Raw genomic sequence first — 22,398 nt, 5'->3', positions numbered from 1 at the left:
GAGCAGCATTTCTGCCCAACGCCCCTCCAAAAGATTGTTTCCACTTCTCCTTCATCTTCCTCCTCTCTTCTCCCTCCGTCTCTTCATTCCCCTCTCAAATACTGTCACTTTCATTGGTCAAGTTGTTTTGAAAATATTAGCAGTGCTACAGAACTTTTATTAAAGAAATATGTTTTACATTCAGAAAGCGAAATACCTTATGATTCACTGATGTTTAATGTAGATTATTAAAGAATTGAGGATAATACTGTAAATTTACAGATTTTGTATGCATAAAATTCAGGCCATACGGGAAGCAAAATTTAAAGGAGAAAAGCCAGAAAAGCCACTCCGTTTTCTGTTCAAGATTGTAAAAGCTGTTCGTCGTCCTCCAACACCCACAGTTGAGCCACCACCTGCGGTAAGAGAAAAAAATTCAAAATACTATCCTTTACTTTCCTATACTGTTATTTTCAAAATGAAGAATTAAGAAAAATAAAATGTACTTGCGCTGATCAACGTAAAGCTGACCCAGAAGGGCAAATCGTGATGGCAACAGAAAGGTTCTCAAATGAAAGGAAGATGCAACTTTTTCCAGTTTTACCATATATCGCTTACATTGGTCGAGTGACCTGGTGATTTTACTCAATTTGGCAGCTCAGTAGATTTAAGTAATTTCAATTGATTGGACACTGGCAAGAGTGACCCTCGGCATTTGGCAAAATACACCAGTGTGCTGACCATTGTCCACCGATGTCATGGCATGGAAAACGAGATTAAAAATTATGCTGATAGTATCCTGGGTTAGATGATAAAGGTCTCCTTAAACTGTAGGAAACTGAGGCATTCATCTGGATAATTTGTAAGTGTGGATGCCAGAGTTGCATTACAAGTTATATAAGTGACAGCGTAGTGTACAGCCTGGAAGAGGCTTCATGCAATATGTTCATATCAAGTTCATCTACTGCTCTTTCAAAATTAATTGTTTAGCCATCTATTACTGAACAGATAAATATGCTAAGTTTTTATTTGACGCTATTGTACAATGTAATTTCTAAGCTGGTTGTAACTCCCCTATCTTTCTTTCTCCATTACTATTCTTCAAAGAACTGCACCTTTCATTCATTAAATTTGAATTTACCAGGATTGTATTATTGAAATAATGTGAGAAACTATTCAAAGAAATTTAGGAAGCACTGCTAATTGAGCCCTGAATCTCTATTACAAAGAAGAACAAAGAAAATTACAGCACAGGAACAGGCCCTTCGGCCCTCCCAGCCTGCGCCAATCCAGATCCTTTATCTAAACCTGTCGCCTATTTTCCAAGGATCTAAAAGAACAAAGAAAATTACAGAGTAATTGGGGGCTGGTTTAGCACAGTGGGCTAAACAGCTGGCTTGTAATACAGAACAAGGCCAGCAGTGCGGGTTCAATTCCCGTACTGGCCTCCCCGAACAGGCGCCGGAATGTGGAGACTAGGGGCTTTTCACAGTAACTTCATTGAAGCCTACTTGTGACAAGCGATTATTATTATTAATATCTTTTAAATGCTGGACAGGTGTGGCAATTTGACGGTATTGCACTCGAAGGTGGAGCTGTGTACATAGTTACGTGGCATAATGTTGCATGACAGGGCCACCTTCAGGAAAAGAGTAGTAATTCACCTTTGTATCCATGCAGCAATTTTTTAAAGGTTATTTAAGAAACCTGAGGAACCATTTTTAAAAAACAAAATGCATACCCTTGGAAATCAATTTAAAAGTTAAAAACCAATGGGCATGACAGTATCAGTCTTGGCCAAATGCGCAGTTGAGAGAGGTGGACATATGAACCCCACTAAGCAAAATAAGAACTCAAAAAAGGTTTTGGAAAGGTAAACTGAAGTTGTAGGGAAGATAAAATAACGTCTTGTGAACAAGAAACTGAAACATCTGATGAGTAAGCTGAAGCCCCTGAGCATGTTCAGAAGAGGTGAAGGGGACTTCCGGTTGCGGCTATGCGGAGCTAAGCCGCACGATTCGGCAGCTCCCGCTATCATTGACTTTCGGGCTCTTTAGAGGAGCCCCAACGGGAACTTTTTTGACGACGATCCGTGGAGAAGGGAAGAGCATGGTCCCCCTTCACCTTTTATGGACGGGACCAGAAGTGAAACGGCCAAAAAAACGGCATTGGAGCAGCAGGAGAAGTGAGGGAAAAAAAGCAAAATGGCGGAGGCCGGGGACAAAGCGGAATGCGGGCCGGAGCTGCAGGAGTTCATCAAACGCTGCTTCGAGGAGCTGCGGAAGGAGATGCTGGCGCCTATGTTGTCGGCGATTGAAGGACTAGGGATGACCCAGAAGGCCCACGAGGTAAAGATTCTGGAGGTGCAGAAAAAACTCAGTGAGAATGAGGATGAGATCTTAGGCCTGGCGGTGAGAGTGGAGGAGCACGAGGCGCTGCACAAGAGGTGGGCGGGAAGATTCGAAGACCTGGAGAACAGGTCGAGGAGAAAGAACTTGCGGATCCTGGGTCTCCCTGAAGGAGTGATGGGGGCCGATGCCGGGGCATATGCGAGCACGGTGCTCGAGACGATGATGGGCGCGGAGGCCCCTTCGAGGCCTCTGGAGCTGGATGGGGTACACTGGGTGCTGGCGAGGAGGCCCAAGGCTAACGAGCCGCTAAGGGCGATTGTGGTGAGGTTTCACCGTTTCACGGACAGGGAGAGGGTCTTGAAATGGGCCAAGAAGGAGCGGAGCAGCAGATGGGACAATGCGGAGATAAGAATATACCCGGACTGGAGCACGGAGGTTGCAAAGAGGAGAGCGGGTTTCAACCGGGCCAAGGCGGTATTGCACCGGAAAGGAGTGAGATTTGGAATGCTGCAGCCAGCGCGATTGTGGGTCACATACAAGGATCAGCACCATTATTTCGGAACGCCTGAAGAGGCGTGGACCTTTATTCAAACCGAAAGGTTGGACTCAAACTGAGGGTTTGTGAGGGTGGGGGGGATGTTTGATGTTTGATGGTTGTTGTATATAGGGTGTTAAGCACGCGCAGGAAATGTTACATGGGCTGGGGGAGAGAGGGGGATTGCGATGGGGGAAAAGAGACAAGGCCGCGACAGGAGCTGCGCCAGAGGGGGCTGGTTAGGCTTTGGAAAGCGCGGGGGGTTTTCCCGCGCTAGGGAAGAAAGGCGGGAGGGGGAATGGAGGAACGCACTGATTGGGAGATTCCCACACGGCGGGGGAAGCCAGGGTCAGCAGGTGTCAGCTGACTTACGGAAGTGATATGGGGGGAGCAAAAAAGCTAGACACGGGTCTAGCGGAGGGGGGGAGGGGGGGGGGAAGGGTTGCTGCTGCACTGGCCGAAGGGGAATGGGACACAGAAGAGGTGGTCAGGACGGGGGTCTCCCGGCTGGGGGAGCGGAGGGTGAGGGTGGCGCGGACACAGGACTGGCCTAGAAAAGGAGTCATGCTCCAAGAGACACATTTGAAGGTGGCGGATCAGGTTAGGTTAAGAAAGGGGTGGGAGGGACAGGTATTCCATTCGGGGCTAGACGCGAAGAATAGAGGGGTGGCAATATTGGTGGGGAAGCGGGTGTCGTTTGAGGCCAAGAATATCGTAGTGGACAACGGAGGGCGATATGTGATGGTGAGCGGTAAGTTGCAGGGGACGTGGGTGGTATTGGTAAATGTATACGCCCCGAACTGGGATGATGCCGGATTCATGAAGCGCATGTTGGGGCGCATTCCGGACCTGGAGGTAGGTGGCCTGATAATGGGTGGGGATTTCAATATGGTGTTGGACTCAGCACTGGATCGCTCCAGATCGAGGACTGGAAAGAGGCCGGCGGCGGCCAAGGTGCTTAGGGGGTTTATGGATCAGATGGGGGGAGTGGACCCGTGGAGGTTTGCCAGGCCGCAGGCCAGGGAATTTTCTTTTTTCTCCCATGTCCACAAAGCCTACTCCCGGATAGATTTTTTTGTTCTGGGCAGGGCACTGATCCCAAAAGTGCAGGGAACGGAGTATTCGGCCATAGCCGTTTCAGATCACGCCCCGCACTGGGTAGAACTGGAGTTGGGAGAGGAGAGGGACCAACACCCGCTGTGGCGGTTGGATGTGGGACTGCTGGCCGATGAGGTGTGTGTGAGAGGGTGAGGGGGTGCATCGAAAGGTACTTGGAAGTTAACGACAACGGGGAGGTGCGGGTGGGGGTGGTATGGGAGGTGCTAAAGGCGGTGATCAGGGGAGAGCTAATCTCCATTAGGGCTCATAGGGAGAAGATAGAGGACATGGAAAGGGAGAGGTTAGTGGGGGCGATTTTAAGAGTGGACAGGAGATACGCAGAGGCCCCTGAGGAGGGATTACTTGGGGAAAGGCGACGTCTCCAGACGGAGTTTGATCTGTTGACCACAGGGAAGGCAGAGGCACAGTGGAGGAAGGCGCAGGGGGTGACCTACGAGTATGGGGAGAAGGCGAGTCGGATGCTGGCGCACCAGCTCCGTAAGAGGATGGCAGCGAGGGAAATAGGGGGAGTCAAGGATGGAAGGGGAGCCACAGTGCGGAGTGTGACGAAAATAAATGAGGCATTCAAGGCCTTCTATGAGGAGCTGTACAGATCCCAGCCCCCAGCGGGGGAAGAGGGGATGAGACGATTCCTAGACCAATTGAGATTCCCGAGGGTGGAGGAGCAAGAGGTGGCTGGTTTGGGGGCACCAATTGGGTTGGAGGAGCTGAGCAAGGGTTTGGGGAGTATGCAGGCAGGGAAGGCCCCGGGACCGGATGGGTTCCCGGTGGAGTTCTACAGGAAGTACGTAGACCTGTTGGCCCCGCTACTAGTGAGGACCTTTAATGAGGCAAGGGAGGAAGGGACCATGCCCCCGACAATGTCGGAGGCGACGATTTCTTTGATCCTAAAGCGGGACAAGGACCCACTGCAATGTGGATTGTACAGACCGATCTGGCTCCTCAACATGGTTGGTAAGTTGCTGGCAAAAGTGCTGGCAAGAGAATTGAGGACTGTGTCCCGGGGGTGATCCACGAGGACCAGACGGGATTTGTAAAGGGCAGGCAACTAAACACCAATGTGCGGCGGCTCTTAAACGTGATAATGATGCCATCGGTGCAGGGAGAGGCGGAGATAGTGGCAGCTATGGACGCGGAGAAGGCTTTTGACCGAGTAGAGTGGGAGTACCTCTGGGAAGTGCTGCGTAGGTTTGGGAGAGGGTTTATTAGTTGGGTTAAGCTCCTTTACAGAGCCCCGGTGGCGAGTGTGGTGATGAATCGGCGGAGGTCGGAGTAGTTTCGACTGTACCGTTGGACGAGGCAGGGGTGCCCCCTGTCCCCCCTGTTGTTTGCATTGGCGATTGAACCCTTAGCCATATCATTGAGGGAGTCTAGGAAATGGAGGGGGGTGGTCCGAGGGGGAGAAGAGCATCGAGTGTCACTTTATGCGGATGACCTGTTGCTGTATGTGCCGGATCCAGTGGAGGGGATGGTGGAGGTCATGCAGACTTTAAGGGAGTTTGGGGATTTTTCGGGCTATAAGCTCAATGTAGGGAAGAGTGAGCTTTTTGTAGTACAGGCGGGGGACCAAGAAAGGGGGTTAGGCGAGCTACCGCTGAGGAGGGCGGAGGGGAGCTTTCGGTACCTGGGGATCCAGATAGCCAGGAGTTGGGGGGCCCTACATAAACTGAATCTGACGAGGTTGGTGGAGAAGATGGAGGAGGACTTCAAAAGATGGGACATGTTACCGCTCTCGCTAGCGGGTAGAGTGCAGTCGGTCAAAATGGTGGTCCTTCCGAGTGTTTCAGTGCCTTCCCATCATGATCACCAAGGCCTTTTTTAAGAGAGTAGGCAGGAGTATTATGGGGTTTGTGTGGGCGAATAGGACCCCGAGGGTAAGGAGAGGATTTCTGGAACGCAGTAGGGACCGAGGAAGGTTGGCGCTGCTGAACCTAGGGAGCTACTACTGGGCAGCAAATGTGGCAATGATCCGTATAGATAGATTATGAGAGTAAACTTGCTCAGAATATAAAAACAGATAGTAAAAGTTTCTACAAATACATAAAACAAAAAAGAGTGGCTAAGGTAAATATTTGTCCTTTAGAGGATGAGAGGGGAGATTTAATAATGGGAGATGAGGAAATGGCTGAGGAACTGAACAGGTATTTTGCGTCGGTCTTCACAGTGGAAGACACAAATAACATGCCAGTGACTGATGGAAATGAGGCTATGACAGGTGAGGACCTTGAGAGGATTGTTATCACCAAGGAGGTAGTGATGGGCAAGCTAATGGGGCTAAAGGTAGACAAGTCTCCTGGACCTGATGGAATGCATCCCAGAGTGCTAAAAGAGATGGCTAGGGAAATTGCAAATGCACTAGTGATAATTTACCAAAATTCACTAGACTCTGGGGTGATCCCGGCGGATTGGAAATTAGCAAACGTGACACCACTGTTTAAAAAAGGAGGTAGGCAGAAAGCGGGTAATTATAGGCCAGTGAGCTTAACTTCGGTAGTAGGGAAGATGCTGGAATCTATCATCAAGGAAGAAATAGCGAGGCATCTGGATGGAAATTGTCCCACTGGGCAGACGCAGCATGGGTTCATAAAGGGCAGGTCATGCCTAACTAATTTAGTGGAATTTTTTGAGGACATTAACAGTGCGGTAGATAACGGGGAGCCAATGGATGTGGTATATCTGGATTTCCAGAAAGCCTCTGACAAGGTGCCACACAAAAAGTTGCTGCATAAGATAAAGATGTATGGCATTAAGGGGAAAGTAGTAGCATGGATAGAGGATTGGTTAATTAATAGAAAGCAAAGAGTGGGGATTAATGGGTGTTTCTCTGGTTGGCAATCAGTAGCTGGTGGTGTCCCTCGGGGATCAGTGTTGGGCCCACAACTGTTCACAATTTACATAGATGATTTGGAGTTGGGGACCAAGGGCAATGTGTCCAAGTTTGCAGACGACACCTAAGATAAGTGGTAAAGCAAAAAGTACAGAGGATACTGGAAGTCTGCAGAGGGATTTGGATAGGCTAAGTGAATGGGCTAGGGTCTGGCAGATGGAATACAATGTTGACAAATGTGAGGTTATCCATTTTGGTAGGAATAACAGCAAGAGGGATTATTATTTAAGTGATAAAATATTAAAACATGCTGCTGTGCAGAGAGACCTGGGCGTGCTAGTGCATGAGTCGCAAAAAGTTGGTTTACAGGTGCAACAGGTGATTAAGAAGGCAAATAGAATTTTGTCCTTCATTGCTAGAGGGATGGAGTTTAAGACTAGGGAGGTTCTGCTGCAATTGTATAAGGTGTTAGTGAGGCCACACCTGGAGTATTGTGTTCAGTTTTGGTCTCCTTACTTGAGAAAGGATGTACTGGCACTGGAGGGTGTGCAGAGGAGATTCACTAGGTTAATCCCAGAGCTGAAGGGGTTGGATTACGAGGAGAGGTTGAGTTGACTGGGACTGTACTCGTTGGAATTTAGAAGGATGAGGGGGATCTTATAGAAACATATAAGATTATGAAGGGAATAGACAGGATAGATGCGGGCAGGTTGTTTCCACTGACGGGTGAAAGCAGAACTAGGGGGCATAGCCTCAAAATAAGAGGAAGTAGATTTAGGACTGAGTTTAGGAGAAACTTCTTCACCCAAAGGGTTGTGAATCTATGGAATTCCTTGCCCAGTGAAGCAGTAGAGGCTCCTTCATTAAATGTTTTTAAGATAAAGATAGATAGTTTTTTGAAGAAGAAAAGGAGGGAGAGGAGGCGGCATGGAAGAGGTTGGAGATGGCGTCCTGTAGAGGAACGAGCCTGGGGGCGCTGGTGACGGCACCGCTGCCGCTCTTGCCGTCAAAGTACACCACGAGTCCGATGGTGGCGGCAACGCTAAAGATCTGGGGCCAGTGGAGACGGCACAGGGGTGCAATGGGAGCCTCGGTGTGGTCCCCGATCAGGGATAACCACGTTTTGAGCCGGGAAGGATGGACGGGGGGTTTCAGAGCTGGCATCGGGCGGGGATTAGAAGAATGGGGGACCTGTTCATTGATGGGACGTTTGCGAGCCTGGGGGCACTAGAGGAGAAGTTTGAGATACCCCCGGGAAATGCTTTTCGATACATGCAGGTGAGGGCATTTGTGAGGCGGCAGGTGAGGGAATTCCCGTTGCTCCCGGCACAGGAAATTCAAGACAGGGTGATCTCGGGTGTATGGGTCGGGGAGGGCAAGGTGTTGGCAATATACCAGGAGATGAAAGAAGAGGGGGAAGCTTTGGTAGAGGAGCTGAAGGGTAAATGGGAGGAGGAGCTGGGGGAGGAGATTGAGGAGTGGTTATGGGCTGATGTAGGGTTAATTCCTCCTCCTCGTGTGCCAGGCTCAGCCTGATACAATTTAAGGTGGTTCACAGAGCGCACTTGACGGGGGCGAGGTTGAGTAGGTTTTTTGGGGTAGAGGACAGATGTGGAAGGTTTCTCGGGGAGTCTGGCGAACCATGTCCATATGTTTTAGTCATGCCCGGCACTGGAGGGGTTCTGGAGAGGAGTGGCGGGAACAATATCTCAGGTGGTGAAAGTCCGGGTCAAGCCATGCTGGGGGCTAGCAATATTTGGAGTAGTGGACGAGCCGGGAGTGCAGGAGGCGAAAGAGGCCGGCATTCTGGCCTTTGCGTCCCTAGTAGCCCGGCGAAGGATCTTGCTAATGTGGAAGGAGGTGAAGCCCCCCAGCGTGGAGGCCTGGACAAACGACATGGCTGGGTTCATTAAGCTGGAGAGGATAAAGTTTGCCTTGAGAGGGTCTGCGCAGGGGTTCTATAGGCGGTGGCAACCGTTCCTAGACTATCTCGCGGAGCGTTAGAGGAAGGTCAGTCAGCAGCAGCAGCAACCCAGGGGAGAGTGGGGGAGGGGGGATGTCCTGTGAAGGGGGGGAGGGAGGGAGGGGGGAAGGGGGGTTTGCCTAGGTTTGAGCAAGAGAACACATGAAAGATTTGGGAAACTGGCATGTACGGGAGGGAGCCAGTGTACAAAGCTCTGTAACATATCGTTTTACCATGTATATATCTTGCTATGTGCGTTTTCTTTCTATCTTGTTACAAGGGGGGGGGGGGGTTATTGTTTGTAAGGGTGAAAAATTGTGTTAAAAAACTTTAATAAACATATTTTTTTCTAAAAAGAAGAGGTGAAGGGAAGAAGTCGATTAATGTTCACAATAAATTAACAGCAGCATTGAGAGGATTCTAAATTTAATACTAAAGCATAAACAAATTTGACCCACCCTCTCTCTTGCTGTCTTATTCCCACCTCTAACCCGTTCACACACTCCTCTCCTTTCCCCACCTTTTTTCCAGTCCATTCTCTCTCAATCCTCCCCTTGTCAGAAGGTTGTTGATTTAAGTCCCACTCCAGGACTTGAGCATAAAAATTTAGGCTAACATTCTCCAATGCTAAACTGAGTGAGTGCTTCAAAGGAGAGTAGGGGACGTATATTTGTATCCTGTCCAATATTTATCCATAAGACCATGAGAAATAGGAACTGCAGTAGACTGTTCGCACCCCCCCCCCCCCCCCCAGTCTGCTCCGCTATTAAATAGGATCATGGTTGATCCGACATTTCTCACATCCACTTTCCTGCCCTTTCCCCATAACCCTGATCAAGAATCTATGCACTTCAATCTTAAATATACACAAGGACTCTGTCCCCACGGTTTTCTGTGACAAGGTCTTCCAAAGATTCACAACCCTCAGAGAGGAAATTCCATTTAATCTCAGTCTTAAATGGGCACCCCTTTTATTATGAGATGAGACCCTCTGGTCCTAGACTCTCCCATGAGGGGAAACATCCTCTCAGCATTAATACTTGCCAAACTCCTTAGTATATGTTTCAATTAAATCACCTCTCATTCTTCTAAATTCCAATGACTAGAGTCCCAACCTGTTCAACCTTTGCCAAACTGTGCCGGGGACAGTGCCAGGGCGCATGTCCCTCTCACCCCGAGGGCTATACTTACTCTACACCCCCTGGGGGTTGCCCTTGACTGATTCACGTTTTTCAGGACCTGTTGTATGAATATTCAGTCAGGGGGGCGGTGCAGTCCTAGAGGGCAGGTTCGCTAATGATATTAGAATGTATTAAAATCTGCGGCGGAATTCTTTTTTTAAAAATATGTTTATTCAAAGTTTTTCCAACAAAAATTTTCAACCAATTAACCCCCCCCACCGTAACAGAAAAGAAAAAGGGAAGGAACAGAACATAGCATAAACATATCAATCCAACATCATACAGATCTTCTACATTGGGTTCCTCCCACACATATTGACTCTCCCATATGTTTATGTTTTTCTTTTTTCAAGTGCCCCTAGAAAAACCCTCTTCCCCGCCCACCCATATACACCCCCCTGAAATAGACACCCCCCTCCCCTCCATCCCTGGGTTGTTGCTGCTGCTGACCGATCTCCATCTAGCGCTCCACGAGATAGTCTAGGAACGGTTGCCACCGCCTGTCGAACCTCTGCGCAGACCCTCTCAAGGCAAACTTTATCCTCTCCAACTTGATGAACCCTGCCATGTCGTTTATCCAGGCTTCCACACTGGGGGGCTTTGCGTCTTTCCATAATAGCAAGATCCTCCGCCGGGCTACCAGGGACGCAAAGGCCAGAATACCGGCCTCTTTCGCCTCCTGCACTCCCGGCTCGTCCGCCACCCCAAATAGTGCCAGCCCCCAACTTGGCTTGACCTGGACTTTCACCACCTTAGACATAGTCCTCGCGAAACCCCTCCAGAACCCATCCAGTGTCGGGCACGACCAGAACATATGGGCGTGATTCGCCGGGCTTCCTGAGCACCTCCCACATCTGTCCTCCACCCCCAAGAACCTACTCAGCCTCGCCTCTGTCATATAGCTATGACTGAAACAAGGCTCAGGGAGGGGCAGGACTGGCAGCTCAATGTTCCGGGGTACAGATGCTATAGAAAGGATAGAACAGGAGGTAAGAGAGGAGGGGGAGTGGCGTTTTTGATTCGGGAGAACATCACGGCAGTACTTAGAGGGGATATATCCGAGGGTTCGCCCACTGAGTCTATATGGGTGGAACTGAAAAATAAGAAGGGAGGGATCACCTTGATAGGACTGTACTACAGGCCCCCAAATAGTCAGCAGGAAATTGAGGAGCAAATATGTAAGGAGATTACAGATAGCTGCAAGAATAATAGGGTGGTAATAGTAGGGGACTTCAACTTTCCCAACATTGACTGGGACAGCCATAGCATTAGGGGCTTGGATGGAGGGAAATTTGTTGAGTGTATTCAGGAGGAATTTCTCATTCAGTATGTGGATGGACCGACTAGAGAGGGGGCAAAACTTGACCTCGTCTTGGGAAATAAGGAAGGGCAAGTGACAGAAGTGTTAGTGAGGGATCACTTTGGGACAAGTGACCATAACTCCATTAGTTTTAAGATAGCTATGGAGAATGATAGGTCTGGCCCAAGAGTTAAAATTCTTAATTGGGGCAAGGCCAATTTTGATGGTATCAGAGAGGAACTTTCAGAGGTAGATTGGGGGAGACTGTTGGCAGGCAAAGGGACGGCTGGTAAATGGGAGGCTTTTAAAAATGTGTTAACCAGGGTTCAGGGTAAGCACATTCCCTTTAGAGTGAAGGGCAAGACTGGTAGAAGTAGGGAACCCTGGATGACTCGAGATATTGAGACTCTGGTAAAAAAAAAGAAGGAGGCATATGACGTACATAAACAACTGGGATCAAGTGGATCCCTTGAAGAGTAGAGAGATTGTCGAAATAGAGTTAAGAGGGAAATCAGGAGGGCAAAAAGGGGACATGAAATTGCTTTGGCAAATAATGCAAAGGAGAATCCAAAGAGCTTCTACAGATACATAAAGGGAAAAAGAGTAACTAGGGACAGAGTAGGGCCTCTTAAGGATCAACAAGGACATCTATGTGCAGAGCCACAAGAGTTGGGTGAGATCCTGAATGAATATTTCTCATCGGTATTCACGGTGGAGAAAGGCATGGATGTTAGGAAACTAAGGGAAATAAATAGTGATGTCTTGAGAAGTGTGCATATTACAGAGGAGGAGGTGCTGGAAGTCTTAAAGCGCATCATAAATCCCCGGGACCTGATGAAATGTATCCCAGGATGTTGAGGGAGGCTAGGGAGGAAATTGCGGGTCCCCTAACAGAGATATTTGAATCATCGGCAGCCACAGGTGAGGTGCCTGAAGATTGGAGAGTGGCGAATGTTGTGCCCTTGTTTAAGAAGAGCAGCAGGGAAAAGCCTGGGAACTACAGACCGGTGAGCCTAACGTCTGTAGTAGGTAAGTTGCTAGAAGGTATTCTGAGAGACAGGATCTACAAGCATTTAGAGAGGCAAGGACTGATTCGGGGCAGTCAGCATGGCTTTGTGCGTGGAAAATCATGTCTCACAAATTTGATTGAGTTTTTTGAGGGGGTGACCAAGAAGGTAGATGAGGGCAGTGCAGTAGACGTTGTCTACATGGACTTTAGCAAAGCCTTTGACAAGGTACCGCATGGTATGTTGTTGCAGAAGGTTAAAGCTCACGGGATCCAGGGTGAGGTTGCCAATTGGATTCAAAATTGGCTGGACGACAGAAGACAGAGGGTGGTTGTAGAGGGTTGTTTTTCAAACTAGAGGCCTGTGACCAGTGGTGTGCCTCAGGGATCGGTGCTGGGTCCACTGTTATTTGTGATTTATATTAATGATTTGGATGAGAATTTAGGAGGCATGGTTAGTAAGTTTGCAGATGACACCCAAGATTGGTGGCACAGTGGATAGTGAAGAAGGTTATCTAGGATTGCAACGGGATCTTGATCAATTAGGCCAGTGGGCCGACGAATGGCAGATGGAGTTTAATTTAGATAAATGTGAGGGGATGCATTTTGGCAGATCAAATCAGGCCAGGACCTACTCAGTTAATGGTATGGCGTTGGGGAGAGTTATAGAACAAAGAGATCTAGGAGTACAGGTTCATAGCTCCTTGAAGGTGGAGTCGCAGGTGGACAGGGTGGTGAAGAAGGCATTCGGCATGCTTGGTTTCATTGGTCAGAACATTGAATAAAGGAGTTGGGACGTCTTGTTGAAGTTGTACAAGACATTGGTACGGCCACACTTGGAATACTGTGTGCAGTTCTGGTCACCCTATTATAGAAAGGATATTATTAAACTAGAAAGAGTGCAGAAAAGATTTACTAGGATGTTACCGGGACTTGATGGTTCGAGTTATAAGGAGAGGCTGGATAGACTGGGACTTTTTTCCCTGGAGCGTAGGAGGCTTAGGGGTGATCTTATAGAGGTCTATAAAATAATGAGGGGCATAGATAAGGTAGATAGTCAACATCTTTTCCCAAAGGTAGGGGAGTCTAAAACTAGAGGGCATAGGTTTAAGGTGAGAGGGGAGAGATTCAGAAGGGCCCAGAGGGGCAATTTCTTCACTCAGAGGGTAGTGAGTGTCTGGAATGTGCTGGCAGAGGTAGTAGTAGAGGCGGGTACAATTGTGTCTTTTAAAAAGCATTTAGATAGTTACATGGGTAAGATGGGTATAGAGGGTTATGGGCCAAGTGCGGGCAACTGGGACTAGCTTAATGGTAAAAACAGGGCGGCATGGACTGGTTGGGCCGAAGGGCCTGTTTCCATGCTGTAAACTTCTATGATTCTATATGCACTCTGTGGATAACCTTAAACTGTATCAGGCTTAGCTTGGCACACGAGGAAGAGGAATTAACCCTACTCAGGCCATCAGCTCACAGACCCTCTTCAATCTCCTCCCCCAACTCCTCCTCCCATTTGCCCTTCAGCTCCTCTACCAAAGCCGCCTCCTCTTCTTTCATCTCCTGATATATCGCCAAAACCTTGTCTTCTCCTTCATAATAGGAAGGCACTGGAACACAAAAAGAAACCTCGGGAGGACGATCGTTTTAATCTACTGTACCCTGCCCGCTAGCGAGAGTGGCAACACATCCCATCGTTTGAATTCCTCCTCCAACTGCTCCACCAGCCACGTCAAATTAAGTTTCATAGATTATCATAGAATTTACAGTGCAGAAGGAGGCCATTCGGCCCATCGAGTCTGTTTGTGCAGGGCGTCCCAACTCCTAGCTACCTGGATCCCCAAGTACCGAAAGCTCCTTTCCGCCCTCCTCAACGGCAGGTCGTCTATCCCTCTTCCCTGGTCCCCTGGATGCACCACGAAGAGCTCACTTTTCCCTACATTGAGCTTATAGCCCGAGAAGTCCCCAAACTCCCTTAGGATCTGCATGACCTCCACCATCCCCTCCGCTGGATCTGCCACACACAGCAACAGGTCGTCCGCATACAGCGACACCCGATGCTCCTCTCCCCCTCGGACTACCCCCCTCCGTTTCCTGTACTCCCTTAATGCCATGGCCAAAGGCTCAATTGCTAATGCAAACAACAGGGGGGACAGGGGGCGCCCCTGCCTCGTTCCTCGATACTGTCGAAAATACTCCGACCTCCGCCGATTGGTAACCACACTCGCCACCGGGGCTCTATATAGGAGCTTAACCCAACTGATAAACCCCTCCCCAAACCCAAACCTCCGCAACACTTCCCAGAGATACTCCCACTCCACTCGGTCAAAGGCCTTCTCCGCGTCCATAGCTGCCACTATCTCTGCCTCTCCCTCCACCGATGGCATCATAATCACGTTTAGGAGCCTCTGCACATTGGTGTTTAGCTGCCTGCCCTTTACAAATCCCGCCTGGTCCTCGTGAATCACCCCCGGGACACAGTCCTCAATCCTCGCAGCCAGCACTTTTGCCAGCAACTTAGCATCCACATTAAGGAGCGAAATCGGCCTATACGACCCACATTGCAGTGGGTCCTTGTCCCGCTTCAGGATCAGAGAAATCAGCGCCCCGGACATTGCCGGGGGCAGGGTCCCCCCCTCCCTTGCCTCATTGAAAGTCCTCACCAGCAACGGGGCTAACAGGTCCGCATACTTCCTGTAAAACGCAACCGGGAACCCATCTGGTCCCGGGTCTTTCCCCGCCTGCATGCTCCCCAGTCCTTTAATCAGCTCCTCCAACCCAATTGGCGCCCCCAAACCAGCCACCTCCTGCTCCTCCACCCTCGGGAACCTCAGTTGATCCAGAAAACATTGCATCCCCTCTTCCCCCGCTGGGGGCTGAGATCTGTACAGCTCCTCATAAAAGGCCTTAAATGCCTCATTTACTTTCACCGCACTCCGCACCATAGTTCCCCTGCCATCCTTGACTCCACCTATCTCCCTCGCTGCCATCCTCTTATGGAGCTGATGTGCCAGCATCCGGCTCGCCTTCTCCCCATACTCGTACGTCGCCCCCTGTGCTTTCCTCCACTGTGCCTCTGCTTTCCCTGTGGTCAACAGGTCGAATTCCATCTGGAGACTTCGCCTCTCCCTATGTAGTCCCTCTTCAGGGGCCTCTGCATATCTCCTGTCCACCCTTAGGATCTCCCCCACTAACCTCTCCCTTTCCTTGCCCTCTCTCTTCAGTCACAATGTTGGGGGTTTACTACAGGCCTCCCAACAGCCAGCGGGAGATAGAGGAGCAGATAGGTAGACAGATTTTGGAAAAGAGTAAAAACAACAGGGTTGTGGTGATGGGAGACTTCAACTTCCCCAATATTGACTGGGACTCACTTAGTGCCAGGGGCTTAGACGGGGCGGAGTTTGTAAGGAGCATCCAGGAGGGCTTCTTAAAACAATATGTAGACAGTCCAACTAGGGAAGGGGCGGTACTGGACCTGGTATTGGGGAATGAGCCCGGCCAGGTGGTAGATGTTTCAGTAGGGGAGCATTTCGGTAACAGTGACCACAATTCAGTAAGTTTTAAAGTACTGGTGGACAAGGATAAGAGTGGTCCTAGGATGAATGTGCTAAATTGGGGGAAGGCTAATTATAACAATATTAGGCGGGAACTGAAGAACATAGATTGGGGGCGGATGTTTGAGGGCAAATCAACATCTGACATGTGGGAGGCTTTCAAGTGTCTGTTGAAAGGAATTCAGGACCGGCATGTTCCTGTGAGGAAGAAGGATAAATACGGCAATTTTTGGGAACCTTGGATAACGAGAGATATTGTAGGCCTCGTCAAAAAGAAAAAGGAGGCATTTGTCAGGGCTAAAAGGCTGGGAACAGACGAAGCCTGCGTGGAATATAAGAAAAGTAGGAAGGAACTTAAGCAAGGAGTCAGGAGGGCTAGAAGTGGTCACGAAAAGTCATTGGCAAATAGGGTTAAGGAAAATCCCAAGGCTTTTTACACATACATAAAAAGCAAGAGGGTAGCCAGGGAAAGGGTTGGCCCACTGAAGGATAGGCAAGGGAATCTATGTGTGGAGCCAGAGGAAATGGGCGAGGTACTAAATGAATACTTTGCATCAGTATTCACTGAAGGACGTTGAGGGGAGACCTGATAGAGGTCTACAAAATTATGAGGGGCATAGACAGAGTGGATAGTCAGAGGTTTTTCCCCAGGGTAGAGGGGTCAATTACTAGGGGGCATAGGTTTAAGGTGAGAGGGGCAAGGTTTAGAGTAGATGTACGAGGCAAACTTTTTTACGCAGAGGGTAGTGGGTGCCTGGAACTCGCTACCGGAGGATGTGGTGGAAGCAGGGACGATAGTGACATTTAAGGGGCATCTTGACAAATACATGAATAGGATGGGAGTAGAGGGATACGGACCCAGGAAGTGTAGAAGATTGTAGTTTAGTCGGGCAGCATGGTCGGCACGGGCTTGGAGGGCCGAAGGGCCTGTTCCTGTGCTGTACATTTCTTTGTTCTTGTTCTTTGTTCTCCCTGTGAGCCCTGATGGAGATTAACTCTCCCCTGACCACCGCCTTCAGCGCCTCCCATACTACCCCCACCTGCACCTCCACGTTGTCGTTGGCCTCCAAATACCTTTCAATGCACCCCCGCGCCCTCCTGCACACCACCTCATCTGCCAGTAATCCCATATCCAGACGCCACAGCGGGCGTTGGTCCCTCTCCTCTCCCAACTCCAGCTCCACCCAGTGCGGGGCGTGGTCTGAGATGGCTATGGCCGAGTACTCCGTTCCCTCCACTTTCGGGATCAGCGCCCTGCTCAAGACAAAAAAATCTATCCGGGAGTAGGCTTTGTGCATGTGGGGGAAAAAAAAGAAAATTCCCTGGCCAGGGGCCTCGCAAATCTCCTCGGATCTACTCCCCCCATTTGGTTCCATAAACCCCCTAAGCACCTTGGCCGCAGCTGGCCTCTTCCCCGTCCTAGATCTGGAACGATCTAATACTGGGTCCAACACCGTGTTGAAATCCCCTCCCATTATCAAGCTTCCACCCTCCAGGTCTGAAATGCGCCCCAACATATGCTTCATAAATCCAGCATCGTCCCAGTTCGGGGCGTATACGTTTACCAATACCACCCACGCCCCCTGCAGCCTACCGCTCACCATCACGTACCAACCTCCATTGTCCACTACTATATTCTTGGCCTCAAACGACACCCGCTTCCCCACCAGTATTGCCACCCCTCTATTCTTTGCATCCAGCCCCGAATGGAATACCTGTCCTACCATCCCTTTCTTAACCTGATCTGGTCTGCCACCTTCAAATGTGTCTCCTGAAGCATGACCATGTCTGCCTTCAGAACCTTTAAGTGCGCGAACACTCGGGCCCTCTTAACCGGCCCATTCAGGCCCCTCACATTCCACGTTATCAGCCGGATTGGGGGGCTTTCTCCCCCCCCCCTCCCTCCCCCTGCCGACTAGCCATCTCCTTTTCTAGGCCAGTCCCGTGCCTACGCCTCCCGCACCCTCCAGTCCCCCAGACGGGGGGACCCCCGCCCCGACCACCTCTTCAGCTTCCAGTTCTCCCTCGGCCAATGCAGCAGTAACTCTATTTTCCCCTCCTCCCCCTCCCCCCCTTCCCCCTCCCCCCGCTAGATCCTTATCTAGCTCTTTTGCTCCCCCCATAACACTCCCGTAAGTCAGCTGACTCCTGCTGACCCCGGCCTCCCCCGCCATCCCAGCAATCAGTGTGCGCTCCTCCATCCCCCCGCTCCGTCCCTCCCTAGCGCGGGAAAAAGCCTGTGCTTTCCTGAGCCAGCCCCGCCCCCTCTGGCGCAGCTCCTGTTGCGGCCTTATCCCAATTCCCCCATCCCCGGGCCTCCCCTCCCTCCAGCACCGGCGCCCACATTCTCTCACAGTCTCCCCATAACCCGTGGAACATTCCCTACGCATAGTTAAAACCCTGTATACAACCGACATCCCCCCCCCCACGACCACAGACCCTCAGTTTGAGTCCCAACTTTTCAGTTTGTATAAAGGTGCAAGCCTCTTCAGGCGTTTCAAAGTAGTGGTGTCGATCCTGAAATGTGACCCACAATCGCGCTGGCTGTAGCATTCCGAATCTCACCCCCTTCCTATGCAGCACTGCCTTGGCCCGATTAAAACCAGCTCTCTTCTTCGCCACCTCCGTACTCCAGTCCTGATAGATTCGGATCACCGTATTCTCCCACCTGCTGCTCCGCTCTTTCTTGGCCCATCTCAAGACACACTCTCTGTCCACAAAACGATGAAACCTCACCACTACTGCCCTTGGTGGCTCGTTGGCCTTGGGTCTCCTCGCCAGGACCCGATGATCCCCATCTAGCTCCAGGGGACTCGGAGAGGCCTCTGCACCCATCAGTGAATTGAGCATCGTGCTCACAGATGCCCCGGCATCGGCCCCCTCCACCCCTTTAGGGAGACCCAGAATCCGAAGATTCTTCCTCCTCGACCTGTTCTCCAGGTCCTTGAATCTTTCGGCCCACCTCTTGTGCAGCGCCTCGTGCGCCTCCATCTTCACCACCAGGCCCAAGATCTCGTCCTCGTTCTCTGCGGCTTTTTCCCTCGCCTCTCGGATCTCTACCTCCTGGGCCTTCTGGGTCTCCTTTAGCCCCTCGATTGCCGTCAGCAGTGGCGCCAGCACCTCTTTCTTAAGCTCCTCCACGCAGCGCCTGAGAAACTCCTGCTGCTCCGGCCCCATGCCGCTCGATCTCCGCCCTCCGCCATCTTGTTTTTTCTCCCTCGCTTCTTTTGCTGCTCCAAAACCGTTTTTTGACCGCTCCACTTCTGGTCCACACCATATACTATGGAAGGGGGACCTTGCTCTCACCTTCCCACACGGGAAGTCGTCGGAAAATTGCCATTGGATCTCCTCTGGAGAGCCCAAAAGTCCGTTCTCGCGGGAGCCGCCGAAATGTGCGGCTTAGCTCCGCATAGCCGCAACCGGAAGTCGCGGCGGAATTCTCATCATGCTGCTAGTGAGCGGCCTGGAAAACGGAAATGATGATCTCGCTGGAGGAAATTGCACTTTCCGATTCTCAACAAACTGTCCGCCCACATCGCCGTTCTCACTGACTGCGAACGTGGATTCAGAATCTCTCCCATTGTCCGTAAAACATTTTGGGAGGTCCTGAAGTTGTAAAAGATACTATATAAATGCAAGTCTTGTATTTTTTTTCTCCCCACCTATTCTTTTTGCCCTTCCTGCACTTCTTCTATATCCTTGTTTTTGCCTCTTTTCTTCATCACCTCCTCTCTCTTTGCTCTCCTTCTCATCACTCTTCCTTTACTCATCCCTTACCTTCCACCCCATTCTTCATCCATCCTCATCTCCTTTAACTCAAGGGGGTTGGAATACAAATGTGATGAAGCAGCCTTTCGATTATACACGAGACAATATCTGAAGTACAGGGTTTAGTTTTGAGCACCAAACCTCAGGAAAGATATATTGGTCTTGGGGAGGGTACAGCATAAATTCAACAGAATTATACTAAGGTTAAAGGGTTGAATTATGTGGTTAGATTGATTAAACTTCATAGCTTATAAATAAATAAAGGAGCACCTGGTTTTTGAATCCTAATGCCTGGCCTTGGGCCTCGTTGTTATATTGCCTACGTTGGTTCCAACCATATTGGGTAGTGACAAACTCTACTCATGCCTGCAGCAGTCGTGATGCACGATCAATTGAACAAAGACTAGAGTTGGATACAACTGAGGCTTTATTGCTCTAAGATGTGTGGCCTCCCACAGCAGCTGGCGAAATGGTGGCTGAATGGAGGACACGCATATTTATACTCCGCCTACTGGGCGGAGCCAGCAGGCAGGGACTACCGACGTACCTGTAGTACAGGTCCTACCATACAGCACCTAATAGAGGTGCACCACATTCACCGCCTGTTAAAATTGAGTCCGGTGGGGGTGGTGGAGAACTATATACAGCAATGAATCTATATTTACAATATTTGAGCAGAAAAAAAAAGTATTTTGAAGTCCGGTGGACCAGTTAGAGGTTTAACCGGTCTGGTGCCTTGATGTTCCGCTGGGAGCGACGTAGTGGTGGCGGCGATGTCGATGCTGGCCCGATGTTCAGTGACTCCGGGAGCGTGCCGAAATCCTCTTCATCCTCGGGCGTGGGCAGGGGCATGACAGATGGTCCTGGTGGGGTTAACGCTGGGAGCGCCGGGGGTGGGGAGGGTGGCGCCGGGCCGGAGGGGTGTGTGTGTGCGGAACCTGCTGGTGCCAGATCCCTGAGGGAGACAGTATCCTGGCGGCCGTCGTGGTACGCCACGTAGGCATACTGGGGGTTTGCATGGAACAATTGCACTCTCCACCAACGGGTCCGCCTTGTGGAGTCGGACGTGCCTACGGAGCAGGACTGGTCTTGGAGCTGTGAGCCAAGTCGGGAGCGACACCCCGGATGTGGACTTCCTGGGGAAGGCAAAAAGACGTTCATGGGGTGTATTGTTAATGGCGGTGCACAGCAGTGACCGAATAGAGTGGAGTGCATCAGGGAGGACCTCCTGCCAGCAAGAGGCTGGGAGGTTCCTGGACCGTCTGGCCAGTTGGACGGCCCTCCATACCGTCCCGTTCTCCCTCTCTACCTGCCCGTTTCCCCGGGGGTTATAGCTGGTCATCCTGCTGGAGGCGATACCCCTGCTGAGCAGGAACTAACACAGCTCATCGCTCATGAATGAGGATCCCCTGTCACTGTGGGCGGGGAAACCGAACAGAGTGACAATAGTGTTTAGGGATTTGATGACGGTGGCAGACGTCATATCGGGGCATGGGATGGCGAAAGGGAATCTGGAGTACTCATCGACCACACTGAGAATATACGTGTTTCGGTCGGTGGAGGCCCTTTGAAATCCACGCTGAGGCGTTCAAAGGGGCGGGGGGAGGCCTTCACCAGGCGCGCACGGTCCTGCCGGTAGAAGTGCGGCTTGCACTCCGCACAGAGCTGGCAGTCCCTGGTGATTGTCCTCGACGGAGTAGGGCAGATTGTGATCCTTGACAAAATGGTACAACCGTGTGACTCCCGGGTGACAAAGGCTGTTGTGCAGGGCCCGGAGTCGGTCTACTTGTGCGCTGGCACATGTACCACGGGATAGGGCATCCGGGGGCTCGTTGAGTTTGCCGGGGCGATACAAAATCTCGTAATTATAGGTGGAGAGCTCGATCCTCCACCTCAAGATTTTATCGTTTTTGATCTTTCCCCGCTGTGTGTTATTGAACATGAAGGCTACCGACCGTTGGTCAGTGAGGAGGGTAAATCTCCTGCTGGCCAGGTAATGCCTCCAATGCCGCACAGCCTCAACAATACCTTGGGCCTCTTTTTCGGCGGATGAGTGCCGGATTTGTGGGGCATGAAGTGTGCGGGAGAAGAATGCTACGTGCCTGCCTGCCAGATTGAGGGTGGCGGCTAGGGCGACGTCCGATGCGTCGCTCTCTACTTGAAAGGGCAGTGTCTCGTCTACTGCATGCATCCCGGCCTTAGCGATATCGGCTCTGATACGGGCAAGGGCCTGTTGTGCCTCGGCCGCCAGGGGAAAGTGTGTGACTGTGAGTGGGCGGGCCTTGTCCGCATAGTTTGGGACCCACTGGGCGTAGTATGAGAAGAACCCCAGACAACGTTTAAGGGCCTTGGGGCAGTGGGGAATAGGGAGCTCCATGAGGGGGTGCATGCGGTCGGGCTTGGGCCCCAGAACTCCGTTCTGGACCACAAAGCCAAGTATGGCTAAGCGGGTCGTGCTAAAACGCACTTCTCCTTCTTGTAGGTGAGGCTGAGGAGAGTGGCGGTGTGGAGAAATCTGGCAAGGTTGGCATCGTGGTCCTGCTGGTCATGGCTGCAGATGGTGACGTTGTCTAGGTACGGGAAGGTGGCCCGCAAACCGTACCGGTCGACCATTCGGTCCATCTCCCTTTGGAAGACCAAGACCCCGTTAGTGACTCCGAAGGGAACCCTGAGGAAGTGATGGAGACGACCGTCTGCCTCGGAAGCAGTGTATGGATGGTCCGACTTACGAATGGGGAGCTGGTGGTAGGCGGATTTGAGGTCTACCGTTGAGAAGACCCGGTACTGTGCAATCTGATTGACCACATCAGATATGCGTGGG

General features: G+C 50.8%; 1 protein-coding gene across 4 annotated transcripts in view; it reads left to right on the top strand.

Moving 5' to 3' along the window:
- The window catches only part of cfap91 (cilia and flagella associated protein 91), a 294,449-nt gene that overhangs the window by 186,690 nt on the left and 85,361 nt on the right, over positions 1–22,398 (top strand). For all 4 annotated transcript variants that reach the window (XM_072513694.1, XM_072513696.1, XM_072513693.1 and 1 more), the window contains one exon: positions 284–400. In XM_072513694.1, the coding sequence (XP_072369795.1) occupies positions 284–400 (117 nt within the window). The remainder of the gene's footprint in view (positions 1–283; positions 401–22,398) is intronic.

The sequence above is a fragment of the Scyliorhinus torazame genome, chromosome 8, assembly GCF_047496885.1.
Source record: "Scyliorhinus torazame isolate Kashiwa2021f chromosome 8, sScyTor2.1, whole genome shotgun sequence".
NCBI lineage: Eukaryota > Metazoa > Chordata > Chondrichthyes > Carcharhiniformes > Scyliorhinidae > Scyliorhinus > Scyliorhinus torazame.
This window is presented reverse-complemented; position numbering and strand designations above follow the sequence as displayed.